The following is a 16,419-nucleotide window of genomic DNA, read 5'->3' on the forward strand; positions in this document are numbered from 1 at the left end:
AAAGACTATCACACCCTTCCTCTTCTTCCCGCTGTTTCCTCTCTTCTCTCTCCATCTTTTTTCTCCATCTTCCCTCTTCTTCTTCTTCCTTCATCTCCCCCCTCCCCCCCAACAAAACCTAAATTCACCGATTCTCAAACTCCCCAAAATCGCTTCAAACACTTAAATCCCAAATCTTCAACCACCGAGAGATACGCCGCCGTTACATGGCCGCGACATCAAACTCAGGCGAAGATCCGACTCTCTCTTACCATCACCACCACCACCGATCTCCTTTTCGCTTCGAATTACTTCAATCCATCTCTTCATCTGATCCTCGTTACTCTTCTCTCACTCCTTCTTCCACGAATCGGCCTTTCTCTGTCTCCGAATCGCTTCCGCAACAGTCTCCGCTAATTCCATCTCACTGGGACGATTCTTACTCTCATATCACTCAGAAATTTGTGAGTTCCCTGCGTTTATACTTCACTTTTCGTCTTTGATTTTTGATTCCGAACTTGATCTGTGAGAGAGAGAGAGAGAGAGAGAGAGAGAGCTAGGTCTTTTTTTTCCTGATCCCAAATTTCGCGAAAAAAATAATTGAATGAAGCTTCTGTTCGTTAAGGAAACTTAATCCAAAATTGGGATCTCTAATCTCAAATTTAGAATTCTACAAACTTGGGGGAACTTATTTAACTGCGAATTTTAGATTTGTGTTTTGGTGATTTTGTTAAGCTATCAAGTAATGATGCTATTGAGTCAAATCTGTTTTGCAGCAGAAGAGTAGAAAGAATCATCGTATTCAGCTTGGATCTATTGCAAACATGTCTGGAGAAAGCATTGATGATAAATCTAAAGTAATAGTGAAACAAGAGTCTCCTCAATACGTTAAACGTGTATACAACAAGTCAAAGGGTACTACTACACAGTCAAAGGCGGGGAAACGGATGGCCAACGGCGGCGGTATCTGCTTTCTTATCGAATTCTCTTCAGCTTGTTCTCAGAATGTGATTTCTTTTGTTTGTTGATGTTATAATCTGTGTTGATTGTGGTGATTGGTTTTTGTATGCAGAAGCACAAAATGGTGTTCTAAGTGTACCTAGTAATAACTGCCGTTATGACAGTTCTCTAGGTAACTCCTACTGCAAAGCGCAATCACATCTAGTTCTGTTTACTCAGGCTCATGGTTTGTATGGAGATTACAACTCTAATTGTATCGTTGTCTCTTTTGTTTCGTAGGGTTGTTGACAAAGAAATTCGTCAAGTTGATTCAGGAAGCTGAGGATGGAACACTTGACCTTAACCATTGTGCAGATGTTTTGGAGGTATGCAAAATGTTTCTTTATATTGAGCTAAAAGTGTACTGTATTTCAAATTGCTGAACATCTTATTTAAGAATGTACTTGTATGTGTGGACTGAAAAGCTCACCTGTATAATCTTGCCTTGAAAGTGGTTGATTCACAAATCATTAGGTACCTTCGTCAGTTTGTTAGAATCTCCTCTTATGTGCCTACGATTCCTCTTAACAGGTACAAAAAAGAAGGATATATGATATTACAAATGTTCTTGAAGGAATTGGATTGATAGAGAAAACTACAAAGAACCATATCCGCTGGAAGTAATTTCACAAATCCTTTCTTTCTTAGATACACTGCAGTGTATTTAACTTATGATCTTCTGACCTTGGCTTTGGACCATTGATGTAGGGGTGCTGATAATCTTGGACAGAAGGACCTCGGAGATCAAATTTCCAGGCTTAAGGTTCATAGAAAAGAGCATTATATATTACTTTGTCGTAGAACTTACTGCATTTGAATAAACGATCGCATAGTCAAGAAAGAACTCATAGTTTTATTTTTTTTTCAGTCTAAATAACCACTTCTCTCAGCATATGTTGGGGATATAAGATATTGAAATTGGCAGTCTGACATTATAGTCAGTTCGCACACTTATTTTGAAAATTTCCATTTATAACCAATAACATCTTTATGTATTTTCAGTCAGAGGTAGAAAGTATGCAATCTGAGGAAAGCAGGTTGGATGAGCTTATAAGGTTGGTTGCTTATGTTCTTATGTCTGATTTGGAGACTTAATTGTTCTTTTCCCACATGGTTTTAAGATCACCATGTTGTATATCTCCAGGGAAAGACAAGAAGCTTTGAGATCATTGGAGGAAGATGAATATTGTAAAAGGTTTCTGTCCATTTATTTGAGTATCATTTTTTGTATATACACACGACTTTTTGCTAAGATCAATGATGAATGTAAACAGGTACATGTTTATGACGGAGGAGGATATAACGAGTCTCCCACGGTTTCAGGTCCTCCCCAACTAGTTCTTGAAAATTATCTTATGTTTTTCTCAGTTATTTAACATACTAACCCATTAGTCCTTGATACAGAACCAGACATTACTAGCAATTAAAGCTCCTACAGCTAGTTACATCGAAGTTCCAGATCCTGATGAGGTGAGCGTTTTTCATATAGTGTACAGTTTTAGTATAATGTGTTCCCAAAGTGAAGCATCTGTTTTTTGTTCACGATAGATGAGATTTCCGCAACGACAATACCGGATGGTGATTAGGAGTAGGATGGGGCCGATTGATGTCTATCTTTTAAGGTACACATTCCACTCTCTGTGTCTTTTCTTATCTATATATTTTGTCAGTCAGCGTTTATAACTGGGAACAAACATGGTCGCAGCAAATATAAAGGAGATAGTGGGGAAACAAGTGACAAGTTGGGTCAGGAGTCTGATCAAAAAGCTCCATTTGGAGTGGACACTCCTTCCTTGAAAATAGTAACTTCAGATACTGATGTAAGTATTAGATCCATTGATAAGGGTTTTGGATCAGTCTCATATTCGTAAGTTGCGATTAAGTTTGAGTTTTGGTTGTCTATTGCCAGTTAAAAGCAGATTACTGGTTCGAGTCAGATGCAGAGGTGAGCCTCACAGATTTATGGAGCAACTTCAGCAGCTGAGAACAAAGTTATTGAAACCTCCAATTCCAATTACTGGGAGGACGATGAATGATACAAATTTTCATGTTACGTTTTACTACGCCTTTTGCGCCTGAATCCTAATAGAGGTTTTTTTTGTATTTTTTTTTTGGTTTTCTCTCGTTTGAAATAAAAGATGCAACATTCTTATGTCATTCAATGGGTGACAGTTATGTGAAAAGCTTGTACCCTAATATGAGATATATAATTATACTTAATGGCCCTTGGATGTCAAATGTAATCGACAGCAATCTGCACACTGCACACAATGAAGCGAAATTAATCTGTTGACACTTTCAGGCTACAAACCTCCAGTTTTAGTAGAAACCAAGCATCAATTCCGAACCGCCTGATTTGGATAATAGTTCGAATCTAAACCCTGAAACAAGAAAAAAAGAGAGAAGATTTTGTATCCAAAATTAGATAGTCAACAACTGCCATCAGAATCATGTAAGAACAAAACGAAACGAGACGTATGGGTTTGGTGATAATAGACAAAGTAAATAGCAGTCTTAAGAACAAAACTTTTCAACCTCGCCAAGTGTACAAATTTTGTTCATGTCTTTATTTATTAAATACTATTGAAAGTATATTAGTTTTGGCACATGTAAAGAAATTAAGGCAATGCAATTTTTGACGTATGTTTCAGGTTTGGAATTGGATAGAGGACAACTATGACAGCATTTCCTAGAAAAAAATGCCATACGGAACGAGTTTATGCTCTTTCAAGTCAAGTCTATTAGATTTGGAAGGACTCATAAGATTTTTAGCAGGGAAGAATTCTTCAAAAAGATTTCAAACCATCAAGTCAATGGGAGCTTCATGTGTTTGTTTTTATATATATGTAGTGACCTGCAACACTAATTTATCATCACTACTTCATATTACTTTTTCATTTCCACAAATATGAAAGATTTCTTATCTAATCAGAAAATGAGCTTCCTTCTTCGTTCCATCTGTTTCCTTTTTCTCATTTCAAGTTTTCTAAACACGTTTGTTTCTTCTACAGAACACTTGTGTCATTCCGACCAAAGGGGTGCTCTTCTTGAGTTCAAGAGTGAGTTTTTGATCAAGGAACCTGATTGGGTTGATTCAGATGGGTCCTATTATCCGAAGACAGAATCATGGGTGAATAAAAGTGATTGTTGTTCTTGGGATGGTATCACGTGTGCTGCTAAGTCGGGGAAAGTCATCGGGCTAGACCTTAGTTCCAGCGACCTCCATGGCCCGCTTAAATCCAGCAGCAGTCTTTTCAGACTGCGTCATCTCCGTGATTTGAACCTTGCTTGCAACAACTTCACCAGTTCGCCAATCCCAGCTGAATTTGACAAACTCATGGAGCTAAAAAGACTTAATCTCTCCCAGTCTTCACTATCAGGGCAAATTCCAATCAAGCTTCTTCAGCTAACCAAGTTGGTGTCTCTCGATCTTTCATCTTCTAGTGATTCTTCGTATTTATCCATTGATGAATCTTTTCTTCATCTACTTGCACAAAATTTGAGGAACCTTAGAGAACTGGATATGAGCTATGTAAACATTTCTTCAGAAATCCCCCATGAGTTTTCAAACATGCAATCTCTAAGGTCACTACATCTTTCTCACTGCAACCTGTTCGGAGAATTTCCAAGTAGTGTTCTTCTGATACCGAGCTTACAGTCCATTATATTAAGGGACAATACAAATCTAAGAGGCAACCTTCCCATGTTTCGTGAAAATACTTCTTTGGTAGAGCTGACCATTTACGACACAGCCTTCTCAGGCCCCATACCTGACTCCATTAGCAGCCTCAAACATTTGACTTCTTTGTCCCTTTCCTTCTCTAAGTTCTCAGGGAAGATTCCGTTTTCACTTGGGAACCTTTCTCATCTCTCTATTCTCGATCTTGGTTGGAATAATTTTGTTGGTGAAATCCCATCTTCAATTGGCAATCTAAAACAGTTGACTGTTTTTGATGTTAGCTATAGCAAGCTCAGTGGAAACTTGCCAGCTTCAATACTCAATTTGACCAAACTACATTCACTCTCTCTCTCTCTTCAAATCAGTTCACAGTTCCCCTTCCACCAATCATCAGCCAATTCTCCAAATTAGAGTCTTTTTCAGCTGATGATAACTCTTTTAAGGGAGCAATTCTTTCATCCCTAGTCCAGATTCCCTCATTGACCACGATTCGTTTGAGTTATAACGAATTCAACGACTTTACTGGGATTGGGAATATCTCTCTGCTACATAATTTACAAAGATTTACTATTCATAGTAGAAATTACAACGAAGTCGGTCGAGGAGTTGAATTAAATGTCTTCTCATCTCTCAAGAACCTAGAAGAATTATATCTCTCAGGTATTCCTCTTTCAACAACAAACATCACTTCTGATTTGGATTTTCTACCAAATTTGGCATATTTGGATTTGCCAGGCTGCAACATCACTGAGTTCCCTGAGTTCATAAGATACAGAAGAGATCTACAACTACTAAATCTTTCCAACAACAAAATCAAAGGTCAAGTACCAGACTGGTTGTGGAGACTACCAGAGTTGTCTTATGTGAATCTCTCTAACAACTCTCTCAGCGGCTTCAATGGATCCTTAAAAGTTTCTCCTGAGAGTCAAATCAGTTTTGTTGATCTAAGCTCAAATGCTTTCCAAGGACCTCTCTTCATCCCATCCTCCAAAGATCTCAAATATTTTTCGGGTTCTAAGAATAACTTCACCGGGGAGATACCTCGATCAGTATGTGGACTAAGCTCTCTAGCAGTTCTAGATCTATCAAACAACAACCTCAACGGCTCAATTCCTCGGTGCTTAGAGACTCTGGTGATGAGTTCTCTTTCAGATCTAAATCTCCGTAACAACAAACTCAGCGGCATTCTTCCCGAAATATTCAGAACGCCAAGAGCTTAATAACACTTGACGTCAGTCACAACCGATTAGAGGGAAAAATTCCGGCTTCTCTTGGTGGTTGCTCTGCCTTGGAAGTTTTGAACGTGGCAAGCAACACAATCAACGACATCTTTCCCTTCCACTTGAATTCTTTGCAGAATCTTCAAGTTCTTGTCCTCCGCTCTAACAAGTTTCGTGGCAAATTACATAACGCTGATGGGGTCTGGTTTGGATTTCCTCAGTTGAAAATCATTGATGTATTATATAATGACTTCTTTGGTACATTGCCATCTGATTACTTTTTGAACTGGACTGCAATGTCCTCCAAGAGAGATAATAATATAGAGCCAGAGTACATTCGGAGTGGTTCAATAAGCTACTACACTTCACTTGTGTTGATGAGTAAAGGAGTGTCAATGGAGATGGAACGTATCCTTACAATCTTCACAGCCATCGATTTTTCAGGAAATCAACACCATGGACCTATTCCTGATTCTGTTGGTCTGTTGAAGGAGCTTCGTATTCTCAACATGTCTAACAATGCTTTCACGGGCCACATCCCATCTTCTTTGGCAAACTTGACGAATCTCGAGTCACTAGACCTATCCCAAAACAAGATTTCTGGTGAGATTCCTTCTGAGCTTGGGGCACTCTCTTCTCTCGCATGGATAAACGTTTCATATAACCAGCTTGTAGGTTCCATACCACAAGGCACACAATTTCAACGACAAAATTGCTCCTCCTATGAAGGAAACCCCGGACTTAATGGTCCTTCCCTTAAAGATGTCTGTGTTGATATCAAAGCGCCAGCACCACCACAACCCGAACTGATGGAGACAAAAGAAGAAGAAGAAGAATCATTGAGTTGGGTAGCAGCAGGTTTTGGCTTTGGACCTGGAGTTGTATTTGGGCTAGCGATGGGATACATAACGGCTTCGTACAAGCATGAGTGGTTCATGAAGATTTTTGGCCGGAGCAAGCAACATAGCACCAGAACTCGTTAAGTCACTCATCGATGCATTCTCTCTTCCTTATCGCATTGTTGTTTATATATGTTCATAAATTATTCGTTGTATTTTCAAGTTTTGTATAATACATGTTTTGAACTATTATTAAACCAAAGACTGGCAAGAAGAAAAGTTGGTTTCGTAGGTTATATTTTAATATGTTTCCCAAGTTTCCAAACTGTTGGTGAATACTAAAAATATTAACACAATTTCATTATATAGTTGGATTGTGGTTATTGGCCTAATTCACCCATATAGGTAAAAGACTGACGATAAGGTTAGTTGAGAGGTCAATGATTTGCTTCAAGTTCCATTTAGGTTACTACTTGCTATGTTTGAATGAATGCAATGTTACATTCTTGATTAATCCAATGACAGATCCATCAATATTAAAATGTACAAGTTGTTTGATAAGCAACTCCGTTTACTCAAAGCTCCTATAGATGTACATGGTTGTGTTTGTCTTTGTGTCTGTGATTAGATATAATTATGCACCTAAACTGATTGTAGGTGGTATAGTGAGCAATGAGCTTCAATTGGAATCCACTAGAACAAGAATCCAAATGCAGAAAGGAAGGACCAAGTTCCTGAAGCTGAAATATTCTAAGCAAAATGTGATTGGCACGGAACAAAAGTTGAGAAGCATGGGAAAATTTACCTGTTTGCTCTTGAACTCAGTCGTCAGCAACCAAAGAAGTGTTTCTGTTTCTAGGATAAAGTGAAAGATATATACGTATAAAACATCCAGGCTAATTAACACAAAACTTGATCATAAAAGAATTGAACTCGCACAAAATTCAAATTTCATACCCAATTAATGGCGTCGATTTCATTCTTTGGCTACCTCCCTCAACTACAGCGCTCACCGGAGCTTCCTCCACCACTGCTCGACACCGTAACTCAGTATCGTCATCAGTTATCTCTAGATGCTAAGGATGAGATTTTCTCTTTCCTGCCGTCAATATTCAATGGATTCGATTTGGTGACTAATAAGTTTGCTCTCTCATGTGATTGCAAGTCCGTTAGCTTGAGCAATGAATCTCTGGCTATGATTGTCGCGACATCACGGATCTGGTTGGTAATCGAAGTGTTTGCTCGGAATTCTATAAATCTGAAGACGCTCGATGTTGAATCTTACAATTCTGGAGCTGGCGTCTATATATATAAAAAAGTTTCTGGCGTGTTGAACATTGTCGTTAGATCAAGTGGTAAGGGTTACTGTCCACATGTAAAAGATCAGGGTTCGAACCTCGGTTGTGACAATATCATTTTTATCAAAACAATTTGTAAATGAAATAAATAAATAAAAAAGGTGATTGGAGAATCATATTTTAAAATCTTAACAAAAAATTTCATTAATAATTATATTGTATACTTAAATATAAAATATTAATTTTAAAATTTTAATTGGTTTACAATTTAAAAAAATAGTTAGTAATTTTAGACCATAATTATTTAAAGAAAAATTTATTTTTTTAGGTAATTAATAAGTATTTAAAATATTTTATCAGTCTAATATTAAAATTATATTTTCACTCTTACTGAAAAATTAAACATTTGCCTTAAAGTTAAGACTAATGGCACGACAATGTAATTTTTACACTTTATAAAATTAATTTTATATTTATAGTTCTCAATTAATATATTATGATTTCATTAGAACCTCATATTTGTTATTGAAATAATATGACAGTTTTTTATTTCGACTAAATACTAATGAATGATGATCTGATTAGTGCAATCATATTTTCTTTTTCAAATTAAAATCGATCCGAGAATTATAATGATCTAGAAATGTATTCAAAAAATGTTAAGATAAATTTTTTTCAGGTATCATACCAAACTCCATTAGCAGATTCATACAATTCAAATGTCCATTCAAATGTCTATAACAGACTTATTTTAAACATGAACCAAACTTTTATTATATATTTTTTAGGATGTCAGTTGAAAATATTGGTGTTATTTGAAACTCGAAAATTGTAACGATAATATCAAGTGATGTGGAAATAACTTTTGCAATCGAATAATATTGAATAACTGACCGAGAATAAGTTAAAGTACAATGAGAAGTAATTGCTAATACTTTTTGTTTTGCAATTTATTTAAGTTCACAATTTTACATTAAAATACTTTTTGTTTTGCATATGATATAATTTTAATTTCGAAAAGATACCAAAATGAGGAGAAGAAGTGAAAGCAAAAGATACCAAAATGACTTTAATTAAATATGTAAATGAATATGTAGTGTTGATTTAATAGAATTGATACAAGGCAATAATATCATTCTATATGTTCTTCTAATAAATACGCGGCAATCTCAATCAAAATCAGTAATTCTTGCGTATTTTTTGTACATTTCAAAAAGTTCAAAAAAAGCCATATGCAAAAAAAAAAAAAAACACATATACCATTTTTACATGAAAAGGTCAAATAACTATTTTTAATGAAATAATAAAAAAAAAAAATTGTGACACGAATAAAATAAACTTCTTCTAAGACTGATAACTATGTTCTTATTATGTGTGTGAATAAGAGGAACAAAAAGGTAAATTTTCTCTTATCCTAGCTCGTATAAACTAATGTTACAAATGTATGGTTAATTTCATCTATTTAGCTTTATTGTACTATTTTAATGTCATTTTGTATTTTGGTTATTGGCCTAATTCACCTATAGCTAAAAGACTGACAATAAGATTAATTTCATAGGTCTTGATTTGCATAAGTGAAATGTGGGTAATTGATTAATATGTTAAGTTTATGCAATATTACATTCATGACTGATTCAATAACAAAACATCAATTTTAAAATGCATATGTCGTTTGATAAGGAAGTAAGTAACAAAAAAAACCCACACACACATTTCATCAATGTACACATACACAGCATCTTCCATCTTTTATTTTTTTAAAGGCTTAATATCCTGATTTGGACGAGAAGAACCTGCTGATTCCTCTAGAGGCTTTCTCTGGGGTTGGATTGCCAGATGAACCTGACCTTGATAGCCTTGAACCCACTCTTGATGGCGATGTTATTGTATCGCTAGTCTCTGAATCAGAAGGGCATTTTGGTGACTCCATATATCTGGGGACCTCGTTAACACAAGTCTCAGCTGAATCTCCTTCAACTTCTGCGGTGTAGTTCTTGGGGACCGAGGTAGTGGTGTTGCCTAGTTCCTCCTCCGAATAGGACTCATTTTGTCTTTGTGGTGACCTCACTTGTTCAGGTTGTGGCCGAAATGATTTCAGCTGCTTCCCCAACACAAATATGGTTTCTTGACACTCCGCTAACTTCTCTGCTGCTGCCGATAGCTCTCTCTCCTGTGTCATATTTTCATGTTAGTTTCTTTTAACCTTCAGATTCCTAAGGATTCAGGAATCAATGCATGCAAAGTCTATAGATATGTATGCTTGTGTTTGTTTTTGTGTCTGCGATTAGATTAGTACATGCACCTAAACTGATTGCATGTAGTATGGTGAAAAATGAGCACTGAATAATATGACACAATGAGCAATGAGCTTCGATGCAAATTTACTTGGACAATCTAGAGCTACAAAATGAAATGCAGAAAATAGCCAAGTCTATAAAGCTGAAATATTAGAAGCAAAACATGGTCGCCATTGAATAAGAGTCTGAGAAGCGTTGCGAAAACATTACCTGTTTGCCCTTTATATCAGCTTCTTCGTCATCCTCAGCAACCAAAGAAGTGTGTCTGTTGCTGAGAAAAAGTGAAAATATAGACATGTAAAAAGCAGTACGTAAATCAAGGCTGATCTTTCATATTCAGGTAAAGCTGATACTACTACTCACCTTTGAATATGTTCTTCGAGTTCATGGCACCTGACAATGGCTTCTTGGTGGTTTCTCTTTTCATCCTCAAGCTCGTTCTCCAACTTCCGTATTTTCTCCTTAAGCTGATTCACATCGATCTCTAAATCAGCTGCACGTGATTCAAGAGATCTATATGACTCAGTCATACATCTGAGTTGCGTATCTGCCAAGTTGTTTGACCTCTGAGCAGAATCACACTGTGATCTAGTGTCAGCTAACAGCTGCTCAGATTCTTGTAACTGAAACTTCAGCTCCTCAATATCCATTGCCATCTTTTCTTTTTCTGATTTCAGCTCTTCTATTTCCTGTAATTTGGAGTCTGTCTCATACCCCAAAACTCTGTTTTCATCGCATGGTACCCCTGGCTCGTTGTGAACACATCCATTTTGATATATTTCTTGAGATGAATCTTTATCAACAACCTTGCTCTCAGGTAATGCAACCTTGTCTATGCAATCTGGACTCAGCGTTTCAACCTCAGAGGAAGCACGACCCCTAAAATTCACCTTTAGCTCCATGGCCTCGTTGAAGACATTAGCAAGATTCGAAACAAAATCGTCCAAAGTTTTGTCACCGCTTAAAACATGGTTAAACGTGACGGAGAAGCCCTCGATCAATTCAACAAAATCATTTCCTTCAATGGCTGTGTCCTGATGACCTGCCCTGACCTCATTTCTAAGCAACAAAACAAAATCATGAATCCGAGACACTGCAATTTTCAAATCTTGGTGAATAATACTCTGCAGCTTTTGTTCAGCCAAATGACAATCTTCAACCAGATTTTGTTCTGGACATAAATCTGACACTTCTTCAGGATGAACCTGCACCTCAGAAGGCTTTTCCTGGTCCATACAAGCATTCACGTCTTTCAAAATGAAATTTATATCCGCCACTATCTTTTGGAGGTCAGCATCAGTAGATACAGATTCAATAACCTTTGATAATCTCGATCTAAATTCCATCACTGCCGCCGGACTACCTCTGTCGGACTCCTCAAGTTCGGTATGAGCGTCAAGAATCACCAGTTCTGACTTTTGATCACCTGAACAATCTTTGGAATCCATACTACCATTACTGCTAGGTTGATTTGGCAAACAAGCTAATTTCTCCATTTCAAGAAAATCATCCATAAGCTCTACATGACTACTAACACTTTCAACCCTCTCCAAAGCTGCATTCTCCTTCTCCTTCTTGGTCTGTTGTGGTGGATTCGTTGACAGAGATCCACTGCAGCTGCCAGAATCGTCATTCCCATCTTCAGAGACAGAGATTGAGCTTGATGGATTGCTCGTATTCAGATTTGGACACACTTCAAGTGTCGACTTCTGAAAATTATTTTGCTGCAGTTGAGCTTCTAAGCTTTGAATCTTACTAGTGCTCTGAGCACAAAGATCCCGTGACTCCAACAACTCACTGTTCCTCTTTGCCAATGCTTCTTTCAGCATTTTCGTCTCTTCTTCCATCGCAAGTAAACGTTCTGTTAGAAATTCATTTTCCTTTTGGAATTTCTGTGTGTTCTCGAAAGAAAATTCAGATCCAGTTGATGAGTATCCCCCCGGCGACTTGCAAGGACTAGAAACCTTGACGGGAGACCTCTTTTGCCTGGCATCACCACTATCCCTTCCTAAATTCTCAACCTCAAGCTTCATCTGAGCAAGTGCAGCTGGGCCTGGCAACTTCTTTCTCACAAGACTTCTCAGTCTCTGGCATTCTCCTTCCAACTTTGCTATTTTCTTTACCCCTTCCAAATGTTGCTTGTTGGCAGATTCAGCAGATCTAATACACATGTTCTTTTCTTCATTGCGTATCTCCAGCTCTTTAGAAACTACGTGAACTTCATACTTGAGAGATTTTATTTCTCTTTCGCACATTTCTAGATTGCTCTTCAGGGTCTCGATTTCAGCATCAGCTCGTGACTTCTCCTCACTGATTTTAACTAGCATGTTGGACCGCTCCTGCAAAGTTCTCGATAAGGCATCACTATCCGCTGCAGACCTTAGCAACTCTTGTTCATAGTCACACATCCTCTTTTCAAACTCCATGGTTAACTTTTCAATTTGCTTGGTCTTGCTTAAAGCAACATCATGCAGTTTCACTTCATGGTCTTTCTTCAAGTTCCGTATCTGTCTCATACACTCTTTCAATGCACCATCTAAATGTGCCGCACGGTCTTCAGCTGTGAGTTTTGAGAGAGTAACAGTCTCCAAGGTATTTTTCAATGTCAAAGCTTCCGCATCAGCTTTTTCCCAACCTGAAGGAACAACAAAAAGCTATAAAACTTTACTCTACATTGCAACATAAACATTCACTGCTAGTAAGATTAAAAAAAAAAAGTTAGTAATATACCTGAGACAGCATCTTCAGCAACCTTGGAGTGTTGCTTCACTAAGGCCTCCTTTGTAGTTATTTCATCATTAGCAGTAGAAAGCTTTTCATTCAAGTCCTCGACATCCTCGTTCAGTCTCTGCACCTGTTCTTCATACTCATGAACCTTCTCATCATACGCATCAATCTGTTCTTCAAAATCCTTAACCCGCTCCTCATAAGTCTCAACTTGTTTCTCATAAGATTTAATCTGAACATCGTATGTCTTTACTTGTTCTTCCAAACCAGTGAAATGTGTATACTGCTCCACAGAAATCTGAACATACTTTGGCTTCTTAACTGATTCCTGATTCCAAAAACAAACAAAACCAAAACCATTCAGTGTAAGCTGCATCAAATTGATTAAGCTTAACTCACAACAAGCAAATCACATACCTTTTCAATCTGAGAATGAGAAGCATCAGCTGAAGCAGAATCAATCACTAAGATTGATTTATCAGACCCCTTTTTCTTCCACGGCCAGCTTCGTCGGTCCATCGCAGTCTATAAGTTTATTCACAATAAAGATTGTTAAAAACATTGCCATTAACAAAGAAGAGTGAGCTATATAGTCCCCAAAACTAAACTTAATACTTATAGGACCAAAAACACGAACTCAATGTATCGGATTGAAGCGAATCAGATCGGGTAAATCTGATAGTGATTGTTAAGTGAGATTTATGAGAAGAAGGTGAAAGAGACAAAGTAACATGATGAAATTGTTATTTTTTTTTTGCAGAATGAGGAAAAAAGATAAGGTAATCTGAGAAGGCTGCATCGTTCTAAAAAGTAGGTTACTAAATTAGGAAAAACAACAAGGTAAAGTGAACTTGCCGACACACTAAATCGAAGACAAAATAGAAAAGAAATAGTAATTAACTCTACAAAACTTCAGTAACCACTGTAATCGAGTTTTGAAATTAAATCAAGAACACACACAAACACAGAGACGACGACACCAAGACGAAACAGAAGAAGAGAATAAAAAAAAAGAAAAAATACAGATGTTAAAAAGCTTACATCGGAGAAATGTAGCTTGTGGAAACGAAATCTGGAAGTGAAAACGAAGCTTTTCTTAGTTGTTTTCGTAAGTTTAGAAGTGTTTGGACATGCGATTGTTGTCGGTAATGGAGATCTGAAATCGAGTTTGTTATTACTTAAGAAGGTGTTTGGATTTGGAAACTGTTGTTGGAGTAATCGGAACCCTACGGTTTGGTTTCACGGTGGCGGTAGTGAGGGAAAAAACAAAAAAAGGCGATGAGGTCAGTGGTGGCTGAGCTGAGAAAAGGAAAAAATGGTGTTTTATTTGTTTTAGTATTTGTTTAAAGAGAGAGAGAGAGTCAGTCTCTTCGTTAAATGTGTCAAAATTTTAAAGAACGTTGCTGCAGCATAAAGCTCCAAAAGAAAAGCATCTTCTTTCTTCTTTCTTCTTTCTTCTTTCTTCTCTTCTTCTTATTTATTTTTTTTAAATGTCAATAAAGCATTTTCTTCATTTTGCTTTTAAATATAGAGGAAAAATAAATAAGTACTAATAAATTGACATAAAATAAATAAATTTGTTTACTGGTAATAATAACTATGACAATAAAGGGCCCATAGCTCTACCTAACACATTCAACTCCAAAAAAAAANAAAAAAAAAAAAAAAAAAAAAAAAAAAAAAAAAAGAGTCTTTGGCATTTGGTTAACTGACTACTATATAGTATATACCATTTGGCACTTAAGTAATTAATAGAAAAGACTTATAAGGTCTAACACTCTAACATCTGTTGGAAGATTTGCTGAATTTAAGCTGAAAACAAGAAGAAAAGTAACCTAATCCTAATTTTGAATTTCCAAAAATAATTATTCTAATTAGGTTACTTTGGAAGTGTTGAAATTTGGTAATTAGTTTTGAAATTTGGTAATTATTTCTAAAATTTATGGTTGAGTTTTGATTTGTTTTTGTTTTTTTGCTAAAGGCTTGTTGAGAAAAAAAAGACAGAATTATTATTAGTGGAATAAATAAGTTTTATTAAGGTTTGTTGAGAAAAAAAAAGACAGAATTATTATTAGTGGAATAAATAAGTTTTGTGAAATAATTGTTGAAACAAATAATTATTTTTTGTCAACTGTTTTTATATTTGTAAAACTATATGTGGGTTATTCGAATAGTTTATCCCACATACTTTGACGATTATCCCGTACCATAAAATTTTCCCAAACAATGTAATTTTTCCAGTATGATGAATATAGTACGAGATGTGAAGGACACAAAATTTGTCTCGGATTGACAGCCTACTTTTTATGATACATAATAATTACATATATTTGATAAAGTTAATCTAGGAATTTTTCTTAATATTTTCATATGGAACACATAATTGTAGTAGTCGGCACATTCTATCATTGATGTTAATTTAGTTACTTTACAATATTAATCTATTAACTAGTTATTTTAGTTTTTTTTTTCTTGGATTTCTCCATTCGCAGTTTTCAACTAGCTAGACAAAATTTTACTACATTAATTTGTGGGGAGAAAAACTAGATTGACCCAAATTAAGAGGTTAATTACTAAGATAACTCATAAAATATGAGGGTTAGATGAGTTATTTTTGGTCAAAAATACCCTTTTTGCTTTGTTAGGAAAAAAAATAAAGTCAAATTTATCCTTCCAGAATTTTTTTTAAGAAATCAAAATATTTTCAAAAGTCTGCCGGACTAGTTGTGACAGACTTATTTGTGTATGACAGATTTGTTTTTACACAACCGATTTATTTTTGTATGACAGATTTTTTATGACAGACTTATTTTGGATGACAGATTTTTTAACTACAGTTATGACAGATTTATTTTTTACGACAGATTTATTTATAAAGACACAACAGACTTTCATAATATATGACAGATTTGATATAATGTTTGGCAGATTTCTTTTCCACAGTTATTTCAGATTTATTTTCTTGATAAAAGATCTATCGTAACATAACAGATTTTTTTACAGAGAAATAATTACTAGGTTGACTTCTAGTGATAACAGATTTTTTAAACGTTACAACAGATTTTTTAATTTAACCAAAAATCTGTCGTTTGATAACAGATTTATAACGTTTTTTAAAAATTGCTAAAATGACCTATGCGAATACCATATGTGATGGCAGATTTTTTAATGTTATGACAGTTTTTTTTGTTTGCTTCTAAAAATCTGGTGTTTGATAACAGATTTATTAGATGTAAAATGTAAATATAGTGACAACAGATTTGTTTTAAGTTATATTTTTCAGTCATATTTTTATTAATTATATTTTATAAATCATATTATGAATCATATTTTTAAACTCATATATTTAAAGCATATTTTATACATTTTAATTTTCCTAAA

At 35.7% G+C, this 16,419-nt stretch overlaps 3 protein-coding genes and 1 long non-coding RNA gene across 7 annotated transcripts; 2 read left to right on the forward strand and 2 right to left on the reverse strand.

Annotated features, from left to right (window-relative positions):
* LOC104758077 (transcription factor E2FC) lies at positions 36–3,273 on the forward strand. 2 transcript variants are annotated; one of them, XM_010480888.1, is made up of 13 exons: positions 36–443; positions 756–942; positions 1,052–1,111; positions 1,219–1,304; positions 1,510–1,598; positions 1,687–1,741; positions 1,981–2,033; positions 2,123–2,173; positions 2,253–2,301; positions 2,383–2,448; positions 2,527–2,600; positions 2,684–2,798; positions 2,888–3,273. In XM_010480888.1, the coding sequence occupies exons 1-13, from the start codon at positions 207–209 to the stop codon at positions 2,960–2,962; spliced, it is 1,197 nt and encodes a 398-aa protein (XP_010479190.1). In that variant the 5' UTR covers positions 36–206; the 3' UTR covers positions 2,963–3,273. The 2 variants fall into 2 exon arrangements, with proteins under 2 accessions (XP_010479190.1, XP_010479191.1); XM_010480889.1 differs by having other exon boundaries at positions 759–942.
* Positions 6,174–6,860, forward strand: LOC104758076 (receptor-like protein 12). Its single transcript, XM_010480887.2, has one exon. The coding sequence runs from the start codon at positions 6,174–6,176 to the stop codon at positions 6,858–6,860; it is 687 nt and encodes a 228-aa protein (XP_010479189.1).
* On the reverse strand, positions 7,204–7,979 carry LOC104758075. 2 transcript variants are annotated; one of them, XR_762616.2, is made up of 2 exons: positions 7,674–7,979; positions 7,204–7,565 (listed from the first exon to the last, which is right to left on the reverse strand). It is a non-coding gene; the product is annotated as an uncharacterized LOC104758075 (long non-coding RNA). The 2 variants fall into 2 exon arrangements; XR_762615.2 differs by having other exon boundaries at positions 7,204–7,571.
* LOC104758078 (filament-like plant protein 6) lies at positions 9,595–14,485 on the reverse strand. 2 transcript variants are annotated; one of them, XM_019239699.1, is made up of 6 exons: positions 14,080–14,485; positions 13,456–13,563; positions 13,042–13,366; positions 10,675–12,946; positions 10,522–10,576; positions 9,595–10,184 (listed from the first exon to the last, which is right to left on the reverse strand). In XM_019239699.1, exons 2-6 carry the CDS (start codon positions 13,555–13,557, stop codon positions 9,780–9,782), a joined length of 3,159 nt encoding a protein of 1,052 aa, XP_019095244.1. In that variant the 5' UTR covers positions 13,558–13,563; positions 14,080–14,485; the 3' UTR covers positions 9,595–9,779. The 2 variants fall into 2 exon arrangements, with proteins under 2 accessions (XP_019095244.1, XP_010479192.1); XM_010480890.2 differs by having other exon boundaries at positions 10,522–10,582; positions 14,080–14,482.

Source organism: Camelina sativa, chromosome 17 (assembly GCF_000633955.1).
Source record: "Camelina sativa cultivar DH55 chromosome 17, Cs, whole genome shotgun sequence".
NCBI lineage: Eukaryota > Viridiplantae > Streptophyta > Magnoliopsida > Brassicales > Brassicaceae > Camelina > Camelina sativa.